Here is a 20,642-nt window from a genome sequence, read left to right as displayed (position 1 = left end):
TGGGAGTCTCTCCTGTCCCACTGTGGTCCCTAAGTTGGGGTAGCTCAGATCTGCCTGTATGTAGGGCTGCTGTCACATGAAAAGCTCACCTTAGAACTCAAGCCAGCTGCATCCACTACCGGCCAGTTTTTGTTATCCTGGCGATACCGTTGAGTCTACCTAATGCTGCGACCCTTTCATACAGTCCCTCATGTGGTGGTGACCGCCCCCCAAAAACCATATAATTATTTTCATTGCTACTTCATAAATATAATTTTGCTACTGTTATGAATTGGGCGACCCCTGTGAAAAGGTGGAGAGATAGCTTCTCCACACAATCTTATACCGTGTAAGGCAAAGTCCCAGCGAAAAATACTGTTGACCTCGGATGCCGAGATGGTGGGGTTTTTTTCATGTTTGGTGATCAAATTCCTTCAAGAAGTAAAAAAGGAAACAGTGCTTTTCCATCCTCAGCTCCCAGGTCCAAGAGCGCGAGGTCCCAGCCCCGCCACCAGCACAACACACTGAGAGGACGCCTGGGCTATCTCCCTCCCCGATGTGTAATCCAAGCTCCGGGCATGTCCGGACGGCTCTTTCCCTCGGGCTCAAACTCCACAGCGTTTGTGAAACAAAATGACATAGTTGCATTCTTTAAATGCCAGCCATGAAATCATCTCTTGGGGGGGGGGGAAGAGTCAGTCATACAATACACACAAAAACCAAATAAAACTCTCTCCTCCGAAATGGTGCTTTATTTGGTCTGCTGAAGGGAGAAGTCCAACTCCACGTGATGCAGCCAGCTGTGCCGGTCCAAGTTCTTAACTCCGCTTGAGGTGGGACTTGCTCCGTGAGGACCCCGGAAACGGGGACATGAGACCCAGAGGAAGACCTCAGGTACCAGGCAGGGAATTCTAGTCACCCCAAAGCGATGGTCCAACCTGCTCAAGGATCAGCGTTCCTTTTTCCTGCCCCTGAACTAAATTCCCACCTTTGAAAAGGGTTAGATTTGAGGATCCAGTTACAATCCACCAGATTGCAAGTTCAACATCAGTCCTCCACAGCATGGGTTCAAATCCACCCTGGCACTCATGTATCTGTGTTTTCCTATAAGTTATCCTTAGAAGAGTCCTAGTCCATAACATTTAGAAAGGAATTAAGGGAGTTTAATAAAACAAGGCAAAAGCCCCGTGGATTCTCTGTTTCTCAAAGTTTGGCTCTTCGTTCAATTCTGTGCACAGCCTCTCCATGGCGTAAATCTATGGATGAGAGTGATTCCAAATCCGAACAACCCTCAGCCCTGGGTCATAAACAAATTGGGATAAAACCGCAACCCTTCCACGGAGTCGTCTCGGCAAAGGTGGCCCATCTTCTCAGCAAGAAGCAATCTAGAAACACAGGGAGGACGGCAAAAGGAAGCCAGAGTCAGGACCTGCCCTTTCACACGCGCAGGTGCTCACGGCACGGTCTGAAACACAAGGCCCTGTTTACCTTTCTTTGGCAAGAAGGACAGACATCCCCACAAGCTTGGCAAACTCTTCCGATGTTAAGGATCCCTTTTCTGTAACCTAACAGACACGTGGCAGAGAAAACAAAAGTGACTGTTTGGGGCACGTGAGCACTAACATCAACCGAGGGAACGGCTACTAGTACACTTAGGAAATAAAAGCTTCCGAAACGGCTGCTAAACTCTAAAGGACATGCAACACACAACTAACCCTTCTTCGCTAACGTTGAAGTTGACAAAATTGGAAAGACTCGGGAACAAGACAACGGAAAGAAGGCAGTAAGATAAATGCCTCTATAATTCATTAAATGCAATATAAACAAGTTGCCCTCGAGTCATTCCGACGGACTGATCCTGCTGGACAGAGCAGAACCACCCCTCAGGGTTTCCAAGGTTGGACCCTTCATTGAAACAAGTGGCCACACCTTTCTTCCACGGAACAGCAGGTGGGTTACAGCCACCATCCTTTCAGTTAGCAGCCAGTCCGCTGTGCCTGAGGACTCCCGAGATGCACTATACTTAGAGCTTAAAGGGAAGTACCGGTTGCACCATGGTTAAGCACTAGGCTGCCAGGCACCATCAGTGGTTGGCACCACCGGCACGTCTCTGAAGGAAATGACTTAGTGATATCTGTCCTTACAAAGATTGTAAGATTATAAACCCTTCAGGCAAGTCTACTATGTCACACTGAATTGATTTGAGTTCAAAAATCCATTCACTAAACCTAACAACACAACAATGATGACGACTCTTAAAAAGAAATATCCCATATCTAAAAAGGAGCATATATCAAATTCTAATAGAAGCTATGTTACATTTTACAATAAAGACACATTATACGTATTTAATTTAAAGACATGTCAATATAGAAGAATTTCAAAAGACCTTTTAAGGCATAATAACTGATAAATATTTATTATTCATAAGCCATTTTTGAGTGTGGAATAGGACTTGTTAAGGAAAGCTCAGTTCAAAAGGAAATCCTGTTCTCAGCATTTAAGTCTTCATGGATGGCTCTAATGACTGGCGGAAATTGAGTCACCTACCGTCTCCAGGGCTGAGGCCACCATTTCCTCTTCCTTGTGCGACTGAAGCTCAATCACCATGACTCCACTATCAAAGACTCGGAGCCTGAAATGCAGAGGGGAGGGCCAGCAGTGAATGAGCTGCAGCCTTCCACTGCTACTCATTGCTATTCCATTGAGTCGCCTGCAGAGCACAGTAGAACCGCCCCTGTGGATTCCTGTAGTCATGTACGGGGGCAGAAAGCCTCAACTGTCTCCCAAGGAGTGGCTGGCTTGTGGTTTTGAACTGCCGACCTTTAGGCTAGCAGCCCGACACATAACCCATTACATCAACGCCGGGGCTTCTCCCTGACTATCAAATGTGCAGAAGAAGAAGGCTGATCATTCTGACCTCCAGGCAGGAGACCACATTCTCAGCTAAGTGCCCAAATCAACTAGGCCCAACTTCTAGCCCCGACACCTGCCTCTGCTGATGGTGGAAGCTAGAACAATAGTGTCAGGTGGCCACACAAAGAATGTATTACAACAGGGCAATCTCTGAGCTCAGCACACAGGACAGCAGACCTGGTGGGCTGCACTCTCTACCCTGCGCAGAACGGTGGTAACAGCCAGCACACATTCCACGGAGGTTCCTTTACCTGAGAGGTAGTTTCAGGGCATCCAGCATCTTGCAGGCATTCACTAAATCTTCAGGTGAGAGCAACTAATGGGGAGAAAAAGCCAGTTTGGATGCAAACGCATAGACAGATGCTATGTAACTCTAATCAGCAAGGAAACAGAGCGGCGATCAAAATATTACCACCCATCAAGGATTTTAGATGGCTCAGTCACCACCAGGCAGAAAGGATTAACAAAGCAGCAAAGGGCTTCATTAATTAAAGCAACACTCTCTTACAGAAGTAAGACTATGTTATATTACGCTAGCCACATATGGCTTTTATTAAAACTTTCTAGCAACTACATCAGAAAATAAAAACAGATACATATGTGTGTGTATATTTATATATAGTTATGCATCACTAACACTTATGAATATATCCTACAAAAGAGGATGTTATTTGATTGGGACATAGAAATACAAATTCAAAAAACTAAACTCATTGCCACTGAGTTGATTCCGATTCATAGAGACCTTAGAGGACAAAGGAGGGCAGCCCTGCGGGTTTCCAAGACTACCCCTCCCGCCTCCCACAGAGCAGCTGGTGACTTCAGACTGCTGACCGTCTGGTTAGCACCTCAATGCGCAGCCCAGCTATACCACAGGCCTTTGCAAGTTTGGGGGAAAACAGAATGAAAAGATAGTGGGATTTTTCCACTACCTTTCTGAAGCGCCCTCGTGCAGAGCAATTGTTCTCTCTCCCTGCAAAGGAGTGGATTCTGACTCACAGTGACCCTACAGGACAGAGCAGAACTGCCTCCATGGGCTTTCGAGACTGTACATCTTGACAAGAGTAGAGAGACCCATCTTTCTCCTGTGCAGTGACTGGTAGTTTCAAACTGCTGACCTTAGATTAGCAGCCAATGTGTAACCCACTACCCCACCAGGGCTCCTCCTTAGAGAGCAACAGCATGGTGATTAATAACCTTCTGTTTTACAGCCAAATCCCCCCGGGCCTGCTCTCCCCAGCACTGGTTTTGCTGCACTGGGAGCCACGAAGAACTTCCCCGCAGTATTTCCTACAGATCGTAACAGGCAACATGCAAATGCTCGAGAGAGGGGTGATTCACACAAGACTGGAAGCTGCTGCCCACAGTAACTGTTTTATTTGTTCACCTTAAAATAATGACAGAAAGTATAGAGCAGAACATCCACATGCCAGTCACCGGCATTTATTCCATCTATCGAGACATACGTAGCATAGGTTCTATCTGGACTGTACCATCATATATCTGGCAGTCAACGGCTCTGTATGAAAGACATGAGACACACGTGGGACGCTGTTGTGTTCACCATGTCCAGCTAGTTATGTCCACTGTGTCCCATTCTCCAATTGGGATTGCTGAACTTGATTATAATCTTATGGGACCATGGACTCGTATGCTGCCAGATATTCCCTGAACAGACATATAATTTAATAATGTAACCCAGTTGACCCCAAATAGCACCAATCCAATATATAATAATTCTTATTATTTTTTTAATTGATGAAGTCTCTTAAATCTAGTGCAGCACATCTGGATTGGAATTAGTGAGATTTCAACTTTGCTGACGGCGGTATAAGATTCACTGGAGAAGAGGGACTGGTGGGGAGAATTTCAAGAGCAAGAGGAGGAGGAAAGCGGGCCTGGAAGAAGAGCAGGCTTGGGGGCGAAGAGCGTGTTCGCGCTCCTGCGGCCACAAGCGAAGGGGCTGGAGAGCACAGGAGCGTGTTCTCTCTCAGTCCTGGAAGCCACAGTCCAAGACAAGGTGCCAGCAGGCCCGCGTTCCTTCTGCAGGAAGCAGGGGTGAGTCTTTCCTTGCCTATCCCTAACTTCTGGTGCTTCTTGGCAATCCGTGGCGTTCCTTAGCTTATCGATGCCTCGCTCCCATCTCTGCCTCCGTCACCCACCGCATTCTCCTGCTTTGTGTCTCTTTCTGAAAGGACACCAATGTGATCTCGCCACCCGGAACCACGTACACCTGCAGAGAGACCCTCTTTTCCGAACAAGGGCTCCTGCTGAGGTTCTGGGTGGGTGTGGATTCCGGAGATGCAATTCAGGCCAGCCAGCGCAACCTGAAACTCCGCTGGAGGTATGCCAGGGCTCCGTCAGAACAGAGCCACCTGAGAGCCACTCTGACGTGAGAGTCCCAAGCCACAGCTCCCGGCCAGCCCTGCCCAGGTCAGGATCCTTGTCTAAACTGTCTCCTGGTGGGGCCTTGGGCATTACTCAATCTTTCTCAATCTGTTTCCTCAAATTAGCCCTCGTGGGGACAAGGCCTCTCTGAGTCGCTGAGATAATACGCTTGGCAGTGCGCCTGGCAGAGTGCCTACTCCCTCACCCAGCTACTGTGTCCACTCAAGTGACAACACGGAGTGGAGGCGGAACGCAGGGGTGTGGACATTTGGGAAAGCCTGAGTTACCTGCCAGGAGGTGACTGCTGACACACACAATGTGCGTGGCTGCCCAGGCACAAAAAGCACCTCGGCAGGACCTGGGCAGCCAAGGGTAGTGGGCATGTAGGGATGAGGAGAGTTGAAGGATGGTCACTGCTGATACAAAGCCAAGGAAGCAGGCGCCAACGTGTGTCCAAGTGAGTCGACTCCGTGTGCATTTGACCGTGACGGAGAGAGGGCCTTGTGCCCACCTCCACTCATCGCAACACAATCACAGAGCATTAGCTCTACGAGGGCCTGAGCCTGCCGGGAAAGGCAGGCGATTCCTGAGTCCAGGGAAGCGAAGCAAGCTGCTCCAGGTCATGCAGAAAATCCCTGGGGAGACGCCCTGCGGCCAGGGCGGTGTCTGGGTCACTGCACCACCCCACTTCTCTGAATAGCTTTGGTATTCGCATTCCCCCCTCAACTTGTATTCATTCTCGGGCAGCAGTTCTCAACCTGTGGGTGGCAACCCCTTTGGGGGTCAAACAACCCTTTCATAGGGGTCGCCTGAGACCATAGGAAAACACTATTTCCGATGGTTGGGGGTCACCACAATGTGAGGAACTGTATTAAAGGGTCATGGCATTAGGGAGGTTGAGAACCACTGCTCTTGGGGAACTTGTGTTGGATCAAGAAAGTCTACTTTTAAGTTCAAAGTCTATTTTTAATCTAAAATTCTAAAATTTTAGATGTAAGATCTTTAAAAGTATTATTTTATATAAATGTTCAGTTAATTATATGTCTATATCATAGAATCATATAAATTATATAATTATGTATAATTTAACGTATAGTTATATATTAAATACAAATTATATAATTATATATATAGATGACATAATGTATGTAATTATATAATTTAACTGAACATTTAAATTATATACATTAAACATATGCTATCTCTTATATTTCATATTGTCATGTAATTATGTAACTATATAGTTTAACATATACTATACTACTCGAGTATAAGCCAACGCGAATATCCGACCTAATTTTACCACAAAAATTGCATTAGAAACGTGCTGAAAAATTCAGCTTATACCCAAGTATATACAGTAAATATCAAGAAAATCTATTTTTTTAATTAAAAGTATTTTTACTTAAAATTTTTTTAATGAAAATATTTTGAGTTAAAAGTGTCTTTTTTTAAGTTAAAAGCATACTTACCTCCATCCCTCGAGCACGGTTTACTAGGCAGTAGACCTCTGTCAGTGACATAATGCCCCCGTGTTCCTGGGAAAAGATGGGATTATCAACGCATCACGTTACAGCTAGCACCAGTAGGTCAGTCCTGCGTAACAGAACTCCGACTCAGAGTGAAATCAGAACTCCGAGCCTTCCTTGGTAGGCTTTCTGAATCTGGTGTTTAGACACAAGGAACCTATTCAGGCACCAGGAGACATTTCAAATTCAGCATTTCCACTTTAGGAACATTTATTTATATCTTACCATTGACTTACAGAATCACACTAAAAATAGGTGCTCGTATCACATTTTAAAAAGTGTATTACGAAACTTTTGCGAAGTTATGCCAGCTGATAAATGAGTTAGAAATCATAAAGCGGCAGAAGAACGTCACCCTTGCCGCCCACGATGAAAGGAAAGGCTAGGAGAGCTGACATCACCACGCACACAAGGCAACAACCTGCTGCAAGCCAACCGACAGCAGTGTGTCCTGAACCGAAGGCACTACGGAAAATACGGCCAGGAGTCAGACATAAGAAATTACTTTCAAACGATTGGATTGTGTGATACGAAGAAGCATCAATAAAGCTGTTAGAATAAAAAAATATTTTAAAGAAATCATTTTCTATGTTCTGGGTATGCAAATGGGACTACAGGTATATTAAAAGGAATCTATCTTTTATAATTACATACTGAAATACTCAGAGATAAAGTGATAACATGTCAGGGATTTGCCTGAAAATACTTAAGTGTGGAGGCTGGTTTGCAGACTGATGATGGGTACATAAGGAAGAATTTATGCTACTACTTTGGCATGTGTTTCAAATATTTCATAGTAAAGGTACTTTAGCAGCCTTTGAACCTGCCTGAATTCTGTTAGACTATAATATGAATCTGTAATATGTCATTACGAGGAGGCTAAAAAATGTGGTACAAAAATTCCATGGTCTTTTAATTTCATTTTTCTACTTGCTTTTGAAGCCTCCTCGGGTATATGAAAATATATCTATATAAAGTAACATAGAGACAAAGCTAAGGATCCTAATAGATAGTATAAATACACTAGCAGACATAACTTAAAATACATAAACAACAGAAGATAAGCTAGATAACTGGGACTCGTTAAAATTAAATACATAATTATGCTCATCAAAAGACTTCACCAACAGAGTAGTAAGAGAATCTAAAGATTGGTGGGTAGGGGGTAGGCAAGAAATGGCAACCAAATATCAAACAAGGGACTAATCTCTAAAATACATAGAAATTTTCAACACCCCAACAACAAAAAGACAAACAATCCAACCCCCCAAATGAACAAAGAACATGAACAGACAAATCACCAAAGAAACCATTCAGGTGGCTGGCAAATACATGAGAAGATGTTCGTGATTATTAGCCCTTCAACGCCCTAAACCACTCACTGCCATTGAGTCAATTTTGACCCGACAACATTGGATTGAATAGAACTGCCCTTGTGGGTTTCGGAACCTGTGAATCCTTACAGGAGTAAAACGTCTCATCTTTGTCCCATGGGGTCAGCTGGGGATTTTGAATGGCTGGTCTTGTGGTTATGGTAGCTCTTTGGAGAGATTTATAAAGGAGTTCCCTCATTAGTTGTTAGAGAGATGCCAATCAAAACTAAAACAAGATACCATCTCACCCCTGAAAAATGGCACAGATTAAAACAAATTAAGTTGCGGGGCCAGCCTCAATCCCAACCACATGAACTGCCCCCCGCCACACACACACCCCAAGAATGCACTTCAGAGGACAGCACTGAAGCTCCAGCTCAGGGAGAGGAGCACGTCTGATCAGAGCACACAGGAGCAAACAAAAAGGGAAGGAGAGATGGTGGAGCACATTCTGGCCCACCAAGCCCCAAGGACTGCTCAGAGCAGCACAGAGCACCATAGGGCCGGCCTCACCATGAGACACAGACACAACGTCCCTGACTGACCCACAGTGCTACAGGGGACAACACTGGAGACACAGTGCGGGAATTGTGACCAATCTGACCCCACCACACTGGGGCAAAACACTAAGGGCGTGCAACAGAGCAGCAAGGGGAGCAGAGCAAGGAACTCCCCAGGAAATACCAAAAATAGTCTTTGGGGCCAGGGCACGGCACCCCATCAGACTCCACTGGAAAACATTCCTAAATGTCAACAAACAGACCTGGAGCTATTCTTTTTTGTTGTTTTTGTTGTTGTTTTATTTTCTTTTTATTGTCTTGTTTTGCTCTGTCTTGTATTTGTGCTTATCACTCACTGCATGTCTATCTAGATAAGATAGGCAGAGTAAATAATGCAGAGGAGAAGACAACAGAACCAACAGTTCCGCGGGGACTCGGGAGAAGGGGAGGTGGGGGAAAGGAAGGAGGGTGTCAACCAACCCAGGGACAAGGGAACAACAAGTGATCTAAAAATCAATGGCAAAGAAGGTATAGGATGCCTCGTGGGGCTTGATCAAGGGCAGTATAGCTGAGAGGAATTACTAAAACCCGAATGAAGGTCGAACATAATAGTGCAACAAGAGGAAAGTAAAAGGAAATAGAGGAAAGAACTAGGAGACAAAGAACATTTATAAAGGTCTAAATACAGGCATGTACATAGGTAAATATATTTATATGTAATGATAGGGAAATAGATCTATGTACATATATTTATAGGTTTAGTATTAAGGTAGCAGACAAACATTGGGCCTCTCTCCTCAAGTCTTCCCTCAACACAAGAACTCTTTATTCTAACAACGTGGCATTCCATGATGCTCACCTTCCCTGACACGACTGCTGAAGACAAAATGGATGTATAGCAAATGTGGTAGAGAAAGCTGATGGAGCCCGGCTATCAAAAGACACAGTGTCTGAGGTCTTAAAGGCTTGAAGGTAAACAAGCGGTCATCTAGCTGAGAAGCAACCAAGCACCACATGGAAGAAGCACACCAGCCTGTGTGATCATGAGGTGTTAATGGGATCAGGTATCAGGCATCAAAGGCCCAGAACAAAAAATCATACCTATGTGAATGGGGGTGGGGGTGGAGGCACAGAGTGGAGACCCAAAGTCCATCTGTAGACACTTGGACATCACCTTACAGAAGGGTCACAAGGAAGAAAGGAGCCAGTATAGCACCAAAGAAACATACAACTTTCCTCTAGTTCTTTAATGCTTCCTTCCCCTCTACTATCATGACCTCAATTCTACCTTACAAACCTGGCTAGACCAGAGAATGTACACTGCTACAGGTAACAGCTTGCAACACAGGGAATCCAGAGCAGATAAACCCCTCAGGACCAACAATGAGAACAGAGATACCAACAGGGTAAGTAAGGGGAAGGTGTGGGGAGAAAGGGGAAACTGATCACAACAATCTACATATAACCCCCTCACAGGGGAACAGACAACAGAAAAGTGGGTGAAGGGAGATGTCGGACAGGGCAAGATATGACAAAATAATAATTTATAAATTATCAAGGGCTCATGAGGGAGGGGGTAGCAGAGAGGGAGGGGAAAAATGAGGACCTAATGCCGGGGGCTTAAGTGGAGAGCAAATGTTTTGAGAATGATGAGGGCAATGAATGTACAAATGTGCTTTACACATTGATGTATGCATGGATTGTGGGGAAAAAAGTTGGTAAAGAAAATTTGCATATCTTCTATCATACAGTGGAAATTATGGCTGGATTCTCTCAGAATGTTCATTGTCCCACCATACACATAAATATATATATGTATCATAAGTCCATTTTCCACAAATCTTTTGAAGCCCCTTCATATGTGACAGAGGCCAGGCTTCTTCCAACGGTTTCTACTCCTAATGCCTTTCTACTCAAGAAATTCGCAGCACAGGCGAGCACCGCCAGAAACACTTGATTCCTGACCTGTTGGACTTTGAATTACTTTTTGATCGTTCCAATTTCAGAAACTTTTCATTGCTGCCAAAGTTTTCACGACCCCCTACATTCAGTTGGCCACAGTTTAAGAAGCAGCTTTGTAGGAGATGAAGTAGAGGGCTGTTAAGGAGATTTCTCAGACGTAGTAAAACACCTGGGGGATCCAGTTAACGGGCTGGAAGACTAAGCCCCGCAGTCTGTGGGGATAGCTCGGTCAACGCTGTAACCCAGCTCCTGGGGACCATGTTTATGTACATCCTAGCTCGATGAACAGCATCTGAGGTCGTAAACGCTTACAGGTGGCCATTAAAGATGAAACCACTGGCCCCTCTCCTCTGAAGAAGAGGCAAGTGAAGGACACTGAAGACCCATCGAGGCGACCACTCCACAGGACTGGTGGCCCAGGCGAGCCACTGAAATGAGACGGTGGCAGCTCCCACTACCTACCTCTCCGACCAGGCCCCAGTTCGAATGAGAGAACATGCAAGCAAGATTCAAATTAGCCAGGAAGAGACTGGAGGAACCCCCGAGACTATTGCCCTAAGACCCGTTTTCACCTGGAACTGAAGCCACTCTCAGAGGTCACCTTTCAGCCAGGTAATAGACCGGCCTATGAACTAAACCATAACACCAGAACAGAGGGGAGGATATGAGCAACAGCTGCCCAAAAGTCATGACAGGAATTTACAGCTGCCTCAAATCAAAAGGAGGTTGAAAACTCCTCAGACTTACAGACCCCCCCCAAAAATAATAATAGTAAGTACACTAAACTAATTGAACATAGCTGGAAGAAATATTAGCACGTCGTTTGAGCACTAAGTGCACTGAGATAAAGCATTATGCCCTTGTTAACATTTCTGATGACAGTAAAACAATTTAACACTGCAGTGAAAGAACAATTGCAAGGTTAAGTTCTTACCTCTAAAGGCACCTGCAATATTCCAACCAGCTGTTTGGCCAGCTGCATGTGGTACTGCGTGCCTGAGCCGTAGGTTTCTCTGGTCACTGGGTTAGCGATTCCCATGCTCAGCAGGTAGGATTTGAACTGGATGGTCTAAGAAAGAGGAGATGAGACACAAGAAGAGGCAGAAGAATTAAATTCTCCCCGACCCCAACATTTCAAACCCATCAAAAATTCAATTCTATATTTGCCCATTTCTTCTATGTTCCTATGCTGTGCACTATGAAGGAAGCAGACTTCTAATAGTTCCTTGCATAAATCTAATGACTTCCTTCCTTCTATCTTGGCATCATACGCATGTGAAATTTGGGCAATGAACAGGGGCGTGGCATAGAAAAATCGATGCACTTGAACTGTGGAGCTGGAGGAGAATCCTGAAAGTACCGTGGACTGCTCAAAGACCAAGCACATCTTTCTTGGGAGGAGTGTGACCACAGCACTCCCAAGAGGCAAGGATGGCAACACTTCGTCTTATAGACTGGACATCTTGTCAGGAGTGACAAGTCCCTGGAGAAGGACATCAAGTTCGGCAAAGTGGAGGGGCCGCAAAAAGGAGCAAGGCCCTCAATGAGATGGATGGACACTGGCTCCATCAGTGAGCTCTGGCACAGGACCAATGGTGAGGATGGTGCAGGACCCTTCTGTATTTCGTGTCGTTGTGCACAGGGCCATGGTGGGTCAGAACCGACTCGATGGCACCTAACAACAACTGTCTTGGTATGGCATCCACCATTTGCACCACGTTTGGTGCCAGAGACTTAGTTTAACAGCTGTGCTACATGTTATGCCAACCAAGTGATACAGCCCAACTGAAGACACCGAATGAGAAGTATCAGAACCTATAGATGCGTGTACAACAGCCACAGCTCCGTACACATTATCTGTTCCTGTACTCCTCCAGGACAGGGCGGAAGTAACCTACACCCTCCGAGAGCAAACAGAGCTTGTACATTTGACTCTGGCGTTAGCACTGGAAGAAGGAAAATGCATTTATCACACTAAGAAAGAAAACAGGCAAACTAGCGAAACACTGTTGTGTTGTATGGGTCATCAGTTTTTCAAGGCTCACGAAAGCAACCCAATTTACCTCATCTTCTGTGATGTCCCCCTGTTTGTCTTTAATTTTATTAGCGATTGATTTTGATAACTCCACCATTTCCTTAGCCTGTCAAGAAAAGAAAACAAAAGATCTTTTTAAGAGAACTTTGTCCCCAAAGTGTGCTAACCAAATCTATGTTCAAAACTGGATCATAATTAGAAGGAGTATAGACAGACATATACCTTGATCATGAGCTTGCTGAGGTCTTCAAAGGCCTGAAATGAGAAAGGAGTTTTTGTTAGCAGTGGCCTTAAGGACTGAAATATTTTCTTTCTTTTTAAAATCATTTTATTAGGGTTTCTTACAGCTCTTTTAATAATCCATACATCAATTATATTAAGCACATTTGTACATATGTTGCCATCATCATTTTCAAAACATTTTCTTTCTACTTAAGCCCTTGGTATCAGCTTCTCTTTTTTCCCTCCCTCCCCCACCATCCCACCCTCGTAAACCCTTGATAAATTATACATTATTGTTACTTTTATATCTTACACCTTCTGCTTTCTCCCTTTACCCATTGGGGAGAGGTGGGATTATACGTTGATCGTTGCGATTGGTTCCTCCTTTCTCTTCCTTCTCCCCCCAACTTGCCCTACCCTCATGGTATTGCTACTCCCATTACTGTTCCTGAAGGGTTTATCTGTCCGGGATTCCATGTGTCCAGAGCTCTTATGTGTACCAGTGTACATGTTCTGGTCTAGCCAGATTTGTAAGGTAGAACTGGGTCATGATAGTGGGGGGAGGAAGCATTTAAGAACTACAGAAATTAAAAATGAGGAGCTGATACCAAGGGCTCAAGTAGAAAGAAAATGTTTCAAAAATGATGATGGCAACATATGTACAAATGTGCTTGACACAAAGGATGAACGTATGGATTGTGATAAGGGCTATAAGAGCCCCCAATAAAATGATGAATAAATAAAAAGAACTAGAGGAATGATGTATATTTCATTGGTGCTATACTACACCTTAGCTGAATCGTTCCTATCTTGTGCCCCTTCTGTGAGATGTCCAATTGTCTACAGATCGATTTTGGGTTTCCACTCTGTGGGAGGTCAGATCCTTGTGATTGCTGCCAGACTGCTGTCTTGTCCCACCACAGGGGTGGGCCTGCTCCCTGCTGCTGGAGACAATGGATTAAGCTTACGACCATTAGCTTGGTTCCTATAGGCGGAGTTTTCACCCTACTGATAATGGTTCCTATGGAGACCCCCTAGATCACCCTACCTCCTCCCATTACTGTAATACCTATAGCACAACCCTTTCCTGTGACTATGCCTCCACCTGTAATGAGGGGGCCTTCACGTCACCAGAGAGGATAAAAGCTTGGGAAGCATTAAAGTTCCCCTCTCTTCCCCCTCTCCTCTCCTGTCCTCTCTCCCTTGTTCCCTTTCTCTTCCTCCTTCTCCTCTCTCTCCCTCTACGTGGACTATCAGAGGGGCTGAGGTGAGCAAAGCTACCATGAAGTGTGTCTGACTCCATTTATTTCTATGTATCTCTTTTATCTCTCATGCTCTCTATAACTTTACTATAATCTTTACTTATTATCGCTGTACTATTGTGCCTACCGAACCCGTAGTGATTGTGCTAGGAGCTGGTTTCTCCGGGCACCACTCTGATCCTTCTTGTTCACATCAATATGATTGTTTGTTTTGGGTGTTTTCATGCCTGATACCTGATCTCATCGACACCTTGTGAGCACACAGGCTGGTGCACTTCTTTCACGTGGGCTTTGTTGCTAGATGGTCCCTTGTTTAACTTCAAGTGCCTAGACCCCAGATACTATGTCTTCTAACAGCCGGAAACCATCAGCTTTTTTCACCACATTTGCTTATGAACCCATTTTGTCTTCAGAGATCGTGTCAGGAAGGTGAGCATCACAGAATGCCAGGTTATTGGAACAAAGTGTTCTTGTCTTGATGGAGGGCTCAAGTAGAGGCCCAATGTCTGTTCCTACCTTAACACTTAACATAAATATATGTACATAGACCTATATCCCTATTGCTATATATTATTATATTTACAAATGGACATGCCTCTATTTATAACTCTATAAATGTCTTTTGCCTCCTAATTCTTTCCTCTATTTCCTTTTACTTACCTCCTGTCCCACTATCATGTTCGACCTTCATTCGGCTATCCCTACTTCCTCTTGGCTACATTGCACTTGATCAAATCCCAGCAGGCATTCTACACCCTCCTCACCATCGATTATAGATCTCATGTTGTTCCCTTGTCCCTGAATTTGTTGGCTCCTCCCTCCTTTTTCCCTCGCCTCCCCTTCTCCCATGTCCCCCTGGAACTGTCAGTCCCATTGTTTTCTCCTCGGGATTGTTTATCCTCCTTATCTTATATAGATATAGAAAAAAGAGTGAGAAAACAGTAGCCTATAAATAGTTCCAGGCCTGTCTGCTGACCCTTATCAATGTTTGCCGATCAGATCTGATAAGATGCCAAGCCCTGCCCCCCACCCCGAGTCAGAAGTCTACCTTCGGGATTCCTTGGGAACTTCTTTGCTTTGTTCCCCTTACTGCTCTGTTGGGCTCCCTTCGCAACGATGCACTCTGCTTTATCCCCTGTGGTACAAATGTATGGCACTTTCTTCTAAGTACCAATTTATTTATATAAAAACCTATCCAAGTACTGTTGGTGGTAGGTGTGGTTGTGCTGATTTTGACTCGTAGTGGCGCTGTAATCTTTATAGGAGCAGAGTCACCTGGTCTTTGCCCCTGAGGTGCAGCACGTGGGCTCAAAGTGCCGAAGTTCTTTCCATGGTCAGCCCAGGATTAAACCGCCGTACAGCCAGGGCTCCTCACCAAGTTGTCACCCTAGCACATGCTAATCATTCCCTTGGTAAGTTCTCTACAGCAAACTGCAACCAACCAACCGAGCCATTCAATGTTCTCAGAGAAAACAGTTGTTGTCGACCGAATGAGTAAAAGTCACATTGGTGATAGCTCAGGAAGCCTGATGGGCTGTTCGTTGACACGAGTAAGGAACTTGACATTGGCTTTTCCCCACACCATTTCCTGACAGGAAGTCAGGAGGCAGAGGCACTGCCCGGCTTTCCTGACTGAAACGGCAACCCGCAGCTGCAGCGACCCTCCTTTGGGCACAAGGGAGGCTTTTGTAGCAGGTGTGCGGTGAGTGACGTAGTAAACCAAGTCCCCTGAATAGGAGGGGACTCTACTTGCAGTTTGGTGTCTGGGGGATATCATGAAAGGAAAATACTCAGACACTGGCCAAAAATGACATAAAACCTATCAATTGTTTAGTTTATGCCAATGAGCAGATACCTCAAAGGTCTCTTCAGATTGGCATATTTATAATAAGCTATGCCAACTACGAGGTAGATGAGGGGGCTTCAAAGCCTTCATGGAAAATGGAGATCATTAAAAGATCACGGAATTTTTTTGAAGCCCTTGCTGTATGCCTTTAGCGCCAACTAGCTTATGTCACTATATCTTGTCATCTTATGAGATACACAGCTTAGGTTTAAAGCTCGATTCAGCACTTTGTCTTTAATGGAAAAAACTTTCAGTACACAGAGTACTGGCCACCGGGCTCTGAGCAGCATAAGTCCATCTTAACTACTTGCTGGAATGTATCCCCCCCCATCTGTAAGAGGACTTTGCTAGAAGAATAGAGTACTGTATAAAATTCTGTGGCCGACTGACCAGGGTGAATACTGAAAACAAAGGGGAATGTGCACACACCTAACAGGAATTTCCTCAGATAAACAAAAGCTTAAACACAGGACTCTTATCAGCAACACCCAGCAGATGCAGGAAACCTTTTGTGGGAACCTCTGGTCATCAGCCCTGAACATAATTGAATCCAACATTCACACTAAGGGCAAAGCACATGCCAACCAAGTCCTCAAAACTGAAGCACACAACACTCCACACATTTCGATTTGTACTGACAACGAACATTTAGTTCGCCTGCTTATCATGTGGGAAGCAGAGAGAGAGCATATGCAAACATTCTTTTTTTAACTGCTTTAGTAATCATCTGGCACCGTTACCTTGAATCTAAGTATGAAGTGTCAGTGTGATCTCATGAGGTGTGTTACACTAAAAAAAAAAAATGAAACAAAAAACAACCAACAATTTTTTTTTTGCTACCAACCCTACCCCCAACTTTTAACCCTGGTTGTGTCCACAGAAAAAGCATCACCTCGTCTTTCCAAGTGAACCTAACGAAGCCTCTGATTCCATCTTTCAACTTATAAGAAATACAGAAGCCAAAGTGTTGAGGATTACATTGCATCCCTAAAAATGGCAACCCACAGCTGCAGTGACACTCCTTCGAGTGTGAAGTTCTAACCCTTGTTCCTTGTACTTAATTAGCCCCTGAATATGACTTAGTTGGAAATGGGCTCTTTCTTTGAAGATGTTACAAGGAACTGTGTGGGTTCCTTGTTGGGCGGCTAACTGCAAGGTCGGAGAAAGTTGAGGCTTTCTGCGACTCATAAAGAGTTACAGTCTTGGGAATTCACAGGAGCAGTTCTACTCTGATCACAAGAATCACTCTAAGTCAGAATCGACTGGCTGTCAGTGAGTTTTCGTTGGGGCTTGATATTTTACAGATGTGATTGGTTCGGTGTACACGAGTTCCCCTGTAGTGAGGTGAGTCCTAATCTCGTCTGAATGGAGTCTTAGAAAAACACAAAGACACAAGGACAGGCATCATGGACCTTGCAAGGGTCATGAGCAAGGCATGGACCGTCTCTCAGAGCCCTCAGAAAGAGATCTGAACGGCCAATACCCTGTAGTGCACTTCTGTCCCCCAAACTGTGAGACAACAAACTGCTGTTCTTGGAAGCCGCTCTCTGGATGGTAATTCATTAACGAGAACCAAACTCACCTCCCTGCCATCGAGCCGATTCTGACTGGCAGGGACCCGACAGAACAGAGGTGGGAGAAAGATGAGGCTTTCTACTCCTGTCAAGAGGGAGAGTCTCAGAAACTCGCAGGAACAGTCCCACCCTCGGGTCACCATGAGTGAGAGTCAACCTGGCGGCAGTGAGTAAGTGACAGTGCATCCCAAATGACAGGTGGGACTGACCCCAGCTGTGACCAACAAGCACCATCACAAATGGCCTGAGCGTCGGTGGAGAGTTACCTCAGAAATGTTCTTGTCCGTTTCTTTTCTTTTTTCTTCCAGTTTCCTTTCAATGCCTACAATTCCTACAGCCCTTATTCTTCCTGGCTGAAAAACAAAGTGGAACGTTTTTAAAAAAACAAATGGAAGGAAACCGCCTCTTCTGGCCCGCCACGCTGTAATTTCAATGGTGGGAAAGGCCCCCTGCACAAGGAAAACGGCATGCACCTGCGCCCAGCTTCCTCTCGGAGCATTTCTTACTGTACAGACTGAGCTTCCGATGATTACAGAAACAACGAACACACAATGAATGTCGTACTGACCTTTTACTGTAGATCTACATAGCACAGCTCTCCAGGTTTTAACAGGGTCTCCAGGGTTCAAAGAGAAAAAATCATACTTCACATTTTGGCATGGGACATAGTGGTCCATCCATAGTTGGCAGTTAATTTTGACCACTTGGGAACCTTATTTGGGTTACTGGCCCCTTTTTCATTAAAAAAAAAATTTTCTCAGCACCCCCTGGCAATGAAAACCTTGTGTATTATAAGCCATCATCCTGGATAGAGCTTTTGCAGACCCCTGGTTCATTCCAGCACTGCCCAGAGTGGCAGTCTCGTCCACTTGCGCAAACACAAATTTAGACTACACCACTCTGGATTCTGAGACTAAAAAGCAATGAGTGGAGTCAGCTATGCTGACAAAGTGTCTAGTGTCAACAGGAAGCTAATTAAGTGCGGGGAAATAAATAAGTCATCAGAATATCATTCTTTTGTTTTGGAAGCGTTCTATACTAAGAATCTTCCCGAACGAAGGGCCCATGTTAACAGTTATAAAAATACCTGGGATCCTTTATTTGCTTGTACCGACTGGGACACCGGCTTATTCTCCCATCTTCTCTGGGTCATTTCCTCCGATAGGCGCCTGGAGAACTGTTAGGCACATCAGACACTGAGTAAGTCAGGTTGGGACATCTTGGTACACATCATTACTAAACACTTCCTCAGTTTAAGGGTCTGTGGGGTCATGTGCACCAAGTCTAGAATCCTCACATACATCAAGGGAAACCACAGGAAGTTCTTTTCTTAGAGCAGCCTCAGAGAGCACAAAGGGAAGGGAGCCAAAAATCAAACCAAAGACGGGAGCTGCCACACCAGTGGGTTAAGTGACAGGGAAGCAACAGACTTAACTTTACACAACCCTGCACAGGTAGATTGTTTTCCACCTGTGGGGAGAGAAACACTGTGATGGGGACAATACACAACCATTTTCTAGAAGGAAGCAGAAAGTAACGGTCTACTTAAAATTGGAAGCGAAAAACGAGGCCCAGAACTTGCCTACCCTCACAAATGACAACAGATCTGTTTTTCAAGTCCTGGGAGAAGGACTTCAGCCACTGTCTGTGTTTGTTGCCACCGTGTGAGGAGCAGACGAAGAAGCTGCAGACTATCTATTTATGTACGGGAACAACTTAGGGAATGATGGGAGGACGACTGAGAAACATCTGGAGAGCGCGAGTGCAGTGACTTCTCAAGCAGATGTGTGAACCGGGACATTGTGGGATAAAACCATCAGTGAGGTCGTCAAGATGATGTGGTGTTGCTGGGTACTGTCTATTTGGCTCCCACTCATGGCAACCCAGCGTCCCGAGACGAAAACGCTGCCTGCACCTGCACCATGCGAACCAGGCTTCTTCTGTTTTTCTTCTGTTGCAGCCTGATAAGAGTACTGAGTTACACCTAGGGTTGCTAACCGTAAGGTCAGCAGTTTGAAACAACCAGTCATTCCATGAGAGAAAAGCGAGGCTTTCTATTCACGTATAAAGAGCCTCGGACACCCACAGCGGCCCTTCTACCCGTCCTGCAGGCTGGCTATGAGTCAAAACCGACTCGTTCGATGCCCGTGAGTCAGGTAACATAATGTTTTACTGCAACCCTTATGTCTGAGATCACGAGAACTCTAAATTAACACAACAGTGAGATATCACCTCACACCGACACTTTTAGCAAAATCCAATAAAACAGAAAATACCAAATGCTGGAAAGGACATGGCGAGATAGGAATGGTTTCACACTGCCGGTGGCACTGTAGAACTGAACGACCATTGTGGAAATCCGTATGGCATGTCCTTAAACAAATACAAACCCAAGAACCCTATGATCCAGCAATCTCTCTCTGCTGGGTGCATATCTTACAGAAATTAGGACTATTACACACATGGACATACGTATGCCTATGTTCACTGCAACAATATCCACAGTAGCAAACACATGGAAACAATCGAAAGCCCCAACTGTAGAGGGATGGATAAACAAGCTCTGGTACATTCATATTATGGAATTTCATGAATCAATAAAAAACAATGATAACTCTCTTAAACACCACAATACATGGACCAAACTAGAGAACATTAGGGTTAGCAAACTCAGTCAATCTTACAAAGAAAAATATTTAATATCACCATTGTTATAAGGAATAACAAAGAAAATTAAACATGGCTTTTACCCGAACAGATAAGACTTTGATGACTACGAGGAGACCAGGGGCAGGGGTGGGGACTTGGAGAGGGCAGGGATGGGAGAGGGGCACCAAAAAAGGGGGGGTTCAGATTAACAGGAAAAAACTAAATAAAAAAATAAACAGATAAGTAGGTATATAGATAGACAAACAGATAGATAAAATAAAATTGCTCTATGAAAAAAAACCCTCCAGGCCGACCCCACTATGAAACATGACGTCCCTCACTGACCCATAGCCCTACAGGGGACAACACCAGAGACACAGTGTGGGAATTGTACCCGATCTGATCCC

At 44.9% G+C, this 20,642-nt stretch overlaps 1 protein-coding gene across 1 annotated transcript in view; it reads right to left on the bottom strand.

Moving 5' to 3' along the window:
- Positions 1 to 713: 713 nt before the first annotated feature.
- The window catches only part of VPS36 (vacuolar protein sorting 36 homolog), a 30,545-nt gene continuing 10,616 nt past the window's right edge, over positions 714 to 20,642 (bottom strand). The window contains exons 4-13 of the mRNA XM_013006880.2: positions 18,674 to 18,763; positions 17,853 to 17,939; positions 12,905 to 12,937; positions 12,711 to 12,788; positions 11,582 to 11,716; positions 6,756 to 6,821; positions 3,147 to 3,211; positions 2,530 to 2,614; positions 1,468 to 1,544; positions 714 to 1,364 (exon numbers count right to left, since the gene is read on the bottom strand). Of these exons, the coding sequence (XP_012862334.1) occupies positions 1,271 to 1,364; positions 1,468 to 1,544; positions 2,530 to 2,614; positions 3,147 to 3,211; positions 6,756 to 6,821; positions 11,582 to 11,716; positions 12,711 to 12,788; positions 12,905 to 12,937; positions 17,853 to 17,939; positions 18,674 to 18,763 (810 nt within the window). The 3' untranslated portion in view covers positions 714 to 1,270. The remainder of the gene's footprint in view (positions 1,365 to 1,467; positions 1,545 to 2,529; positions 2,615 to 3,146; positions 3,212 to 6,755; positions 6,822 to 11,581; positions 11,717 to 12,710; positions 12,789 to 12,904; positions 12,938 to 17,852; positions 17,940 to 18,673; positions 18,764 to 20,642) is intronic.

The sequence above is a fragment of the Echinops telfairi genome, unplaced genomic scaffold (genome assembly GCF_000313985.2).
Source record: "Echinops telfairi isolate 266 unplaced genomic scaffold, ASM31398v2 ScPeMD7_11;HRSCAF=52, whole genome shotgun sequence".
Classification (NCBI taxonomy): domain Eukaryota; kingdom Metazoa; phylum Chordata; class Mammalia; order Afrosoricida; family Tenrecidae; genus Echinops; species Echinops telfairi.
Note: the sequence above shows the minus strand (reverse complement) of the source record. Positions and strands in the feature narration are given on the sequence as shown.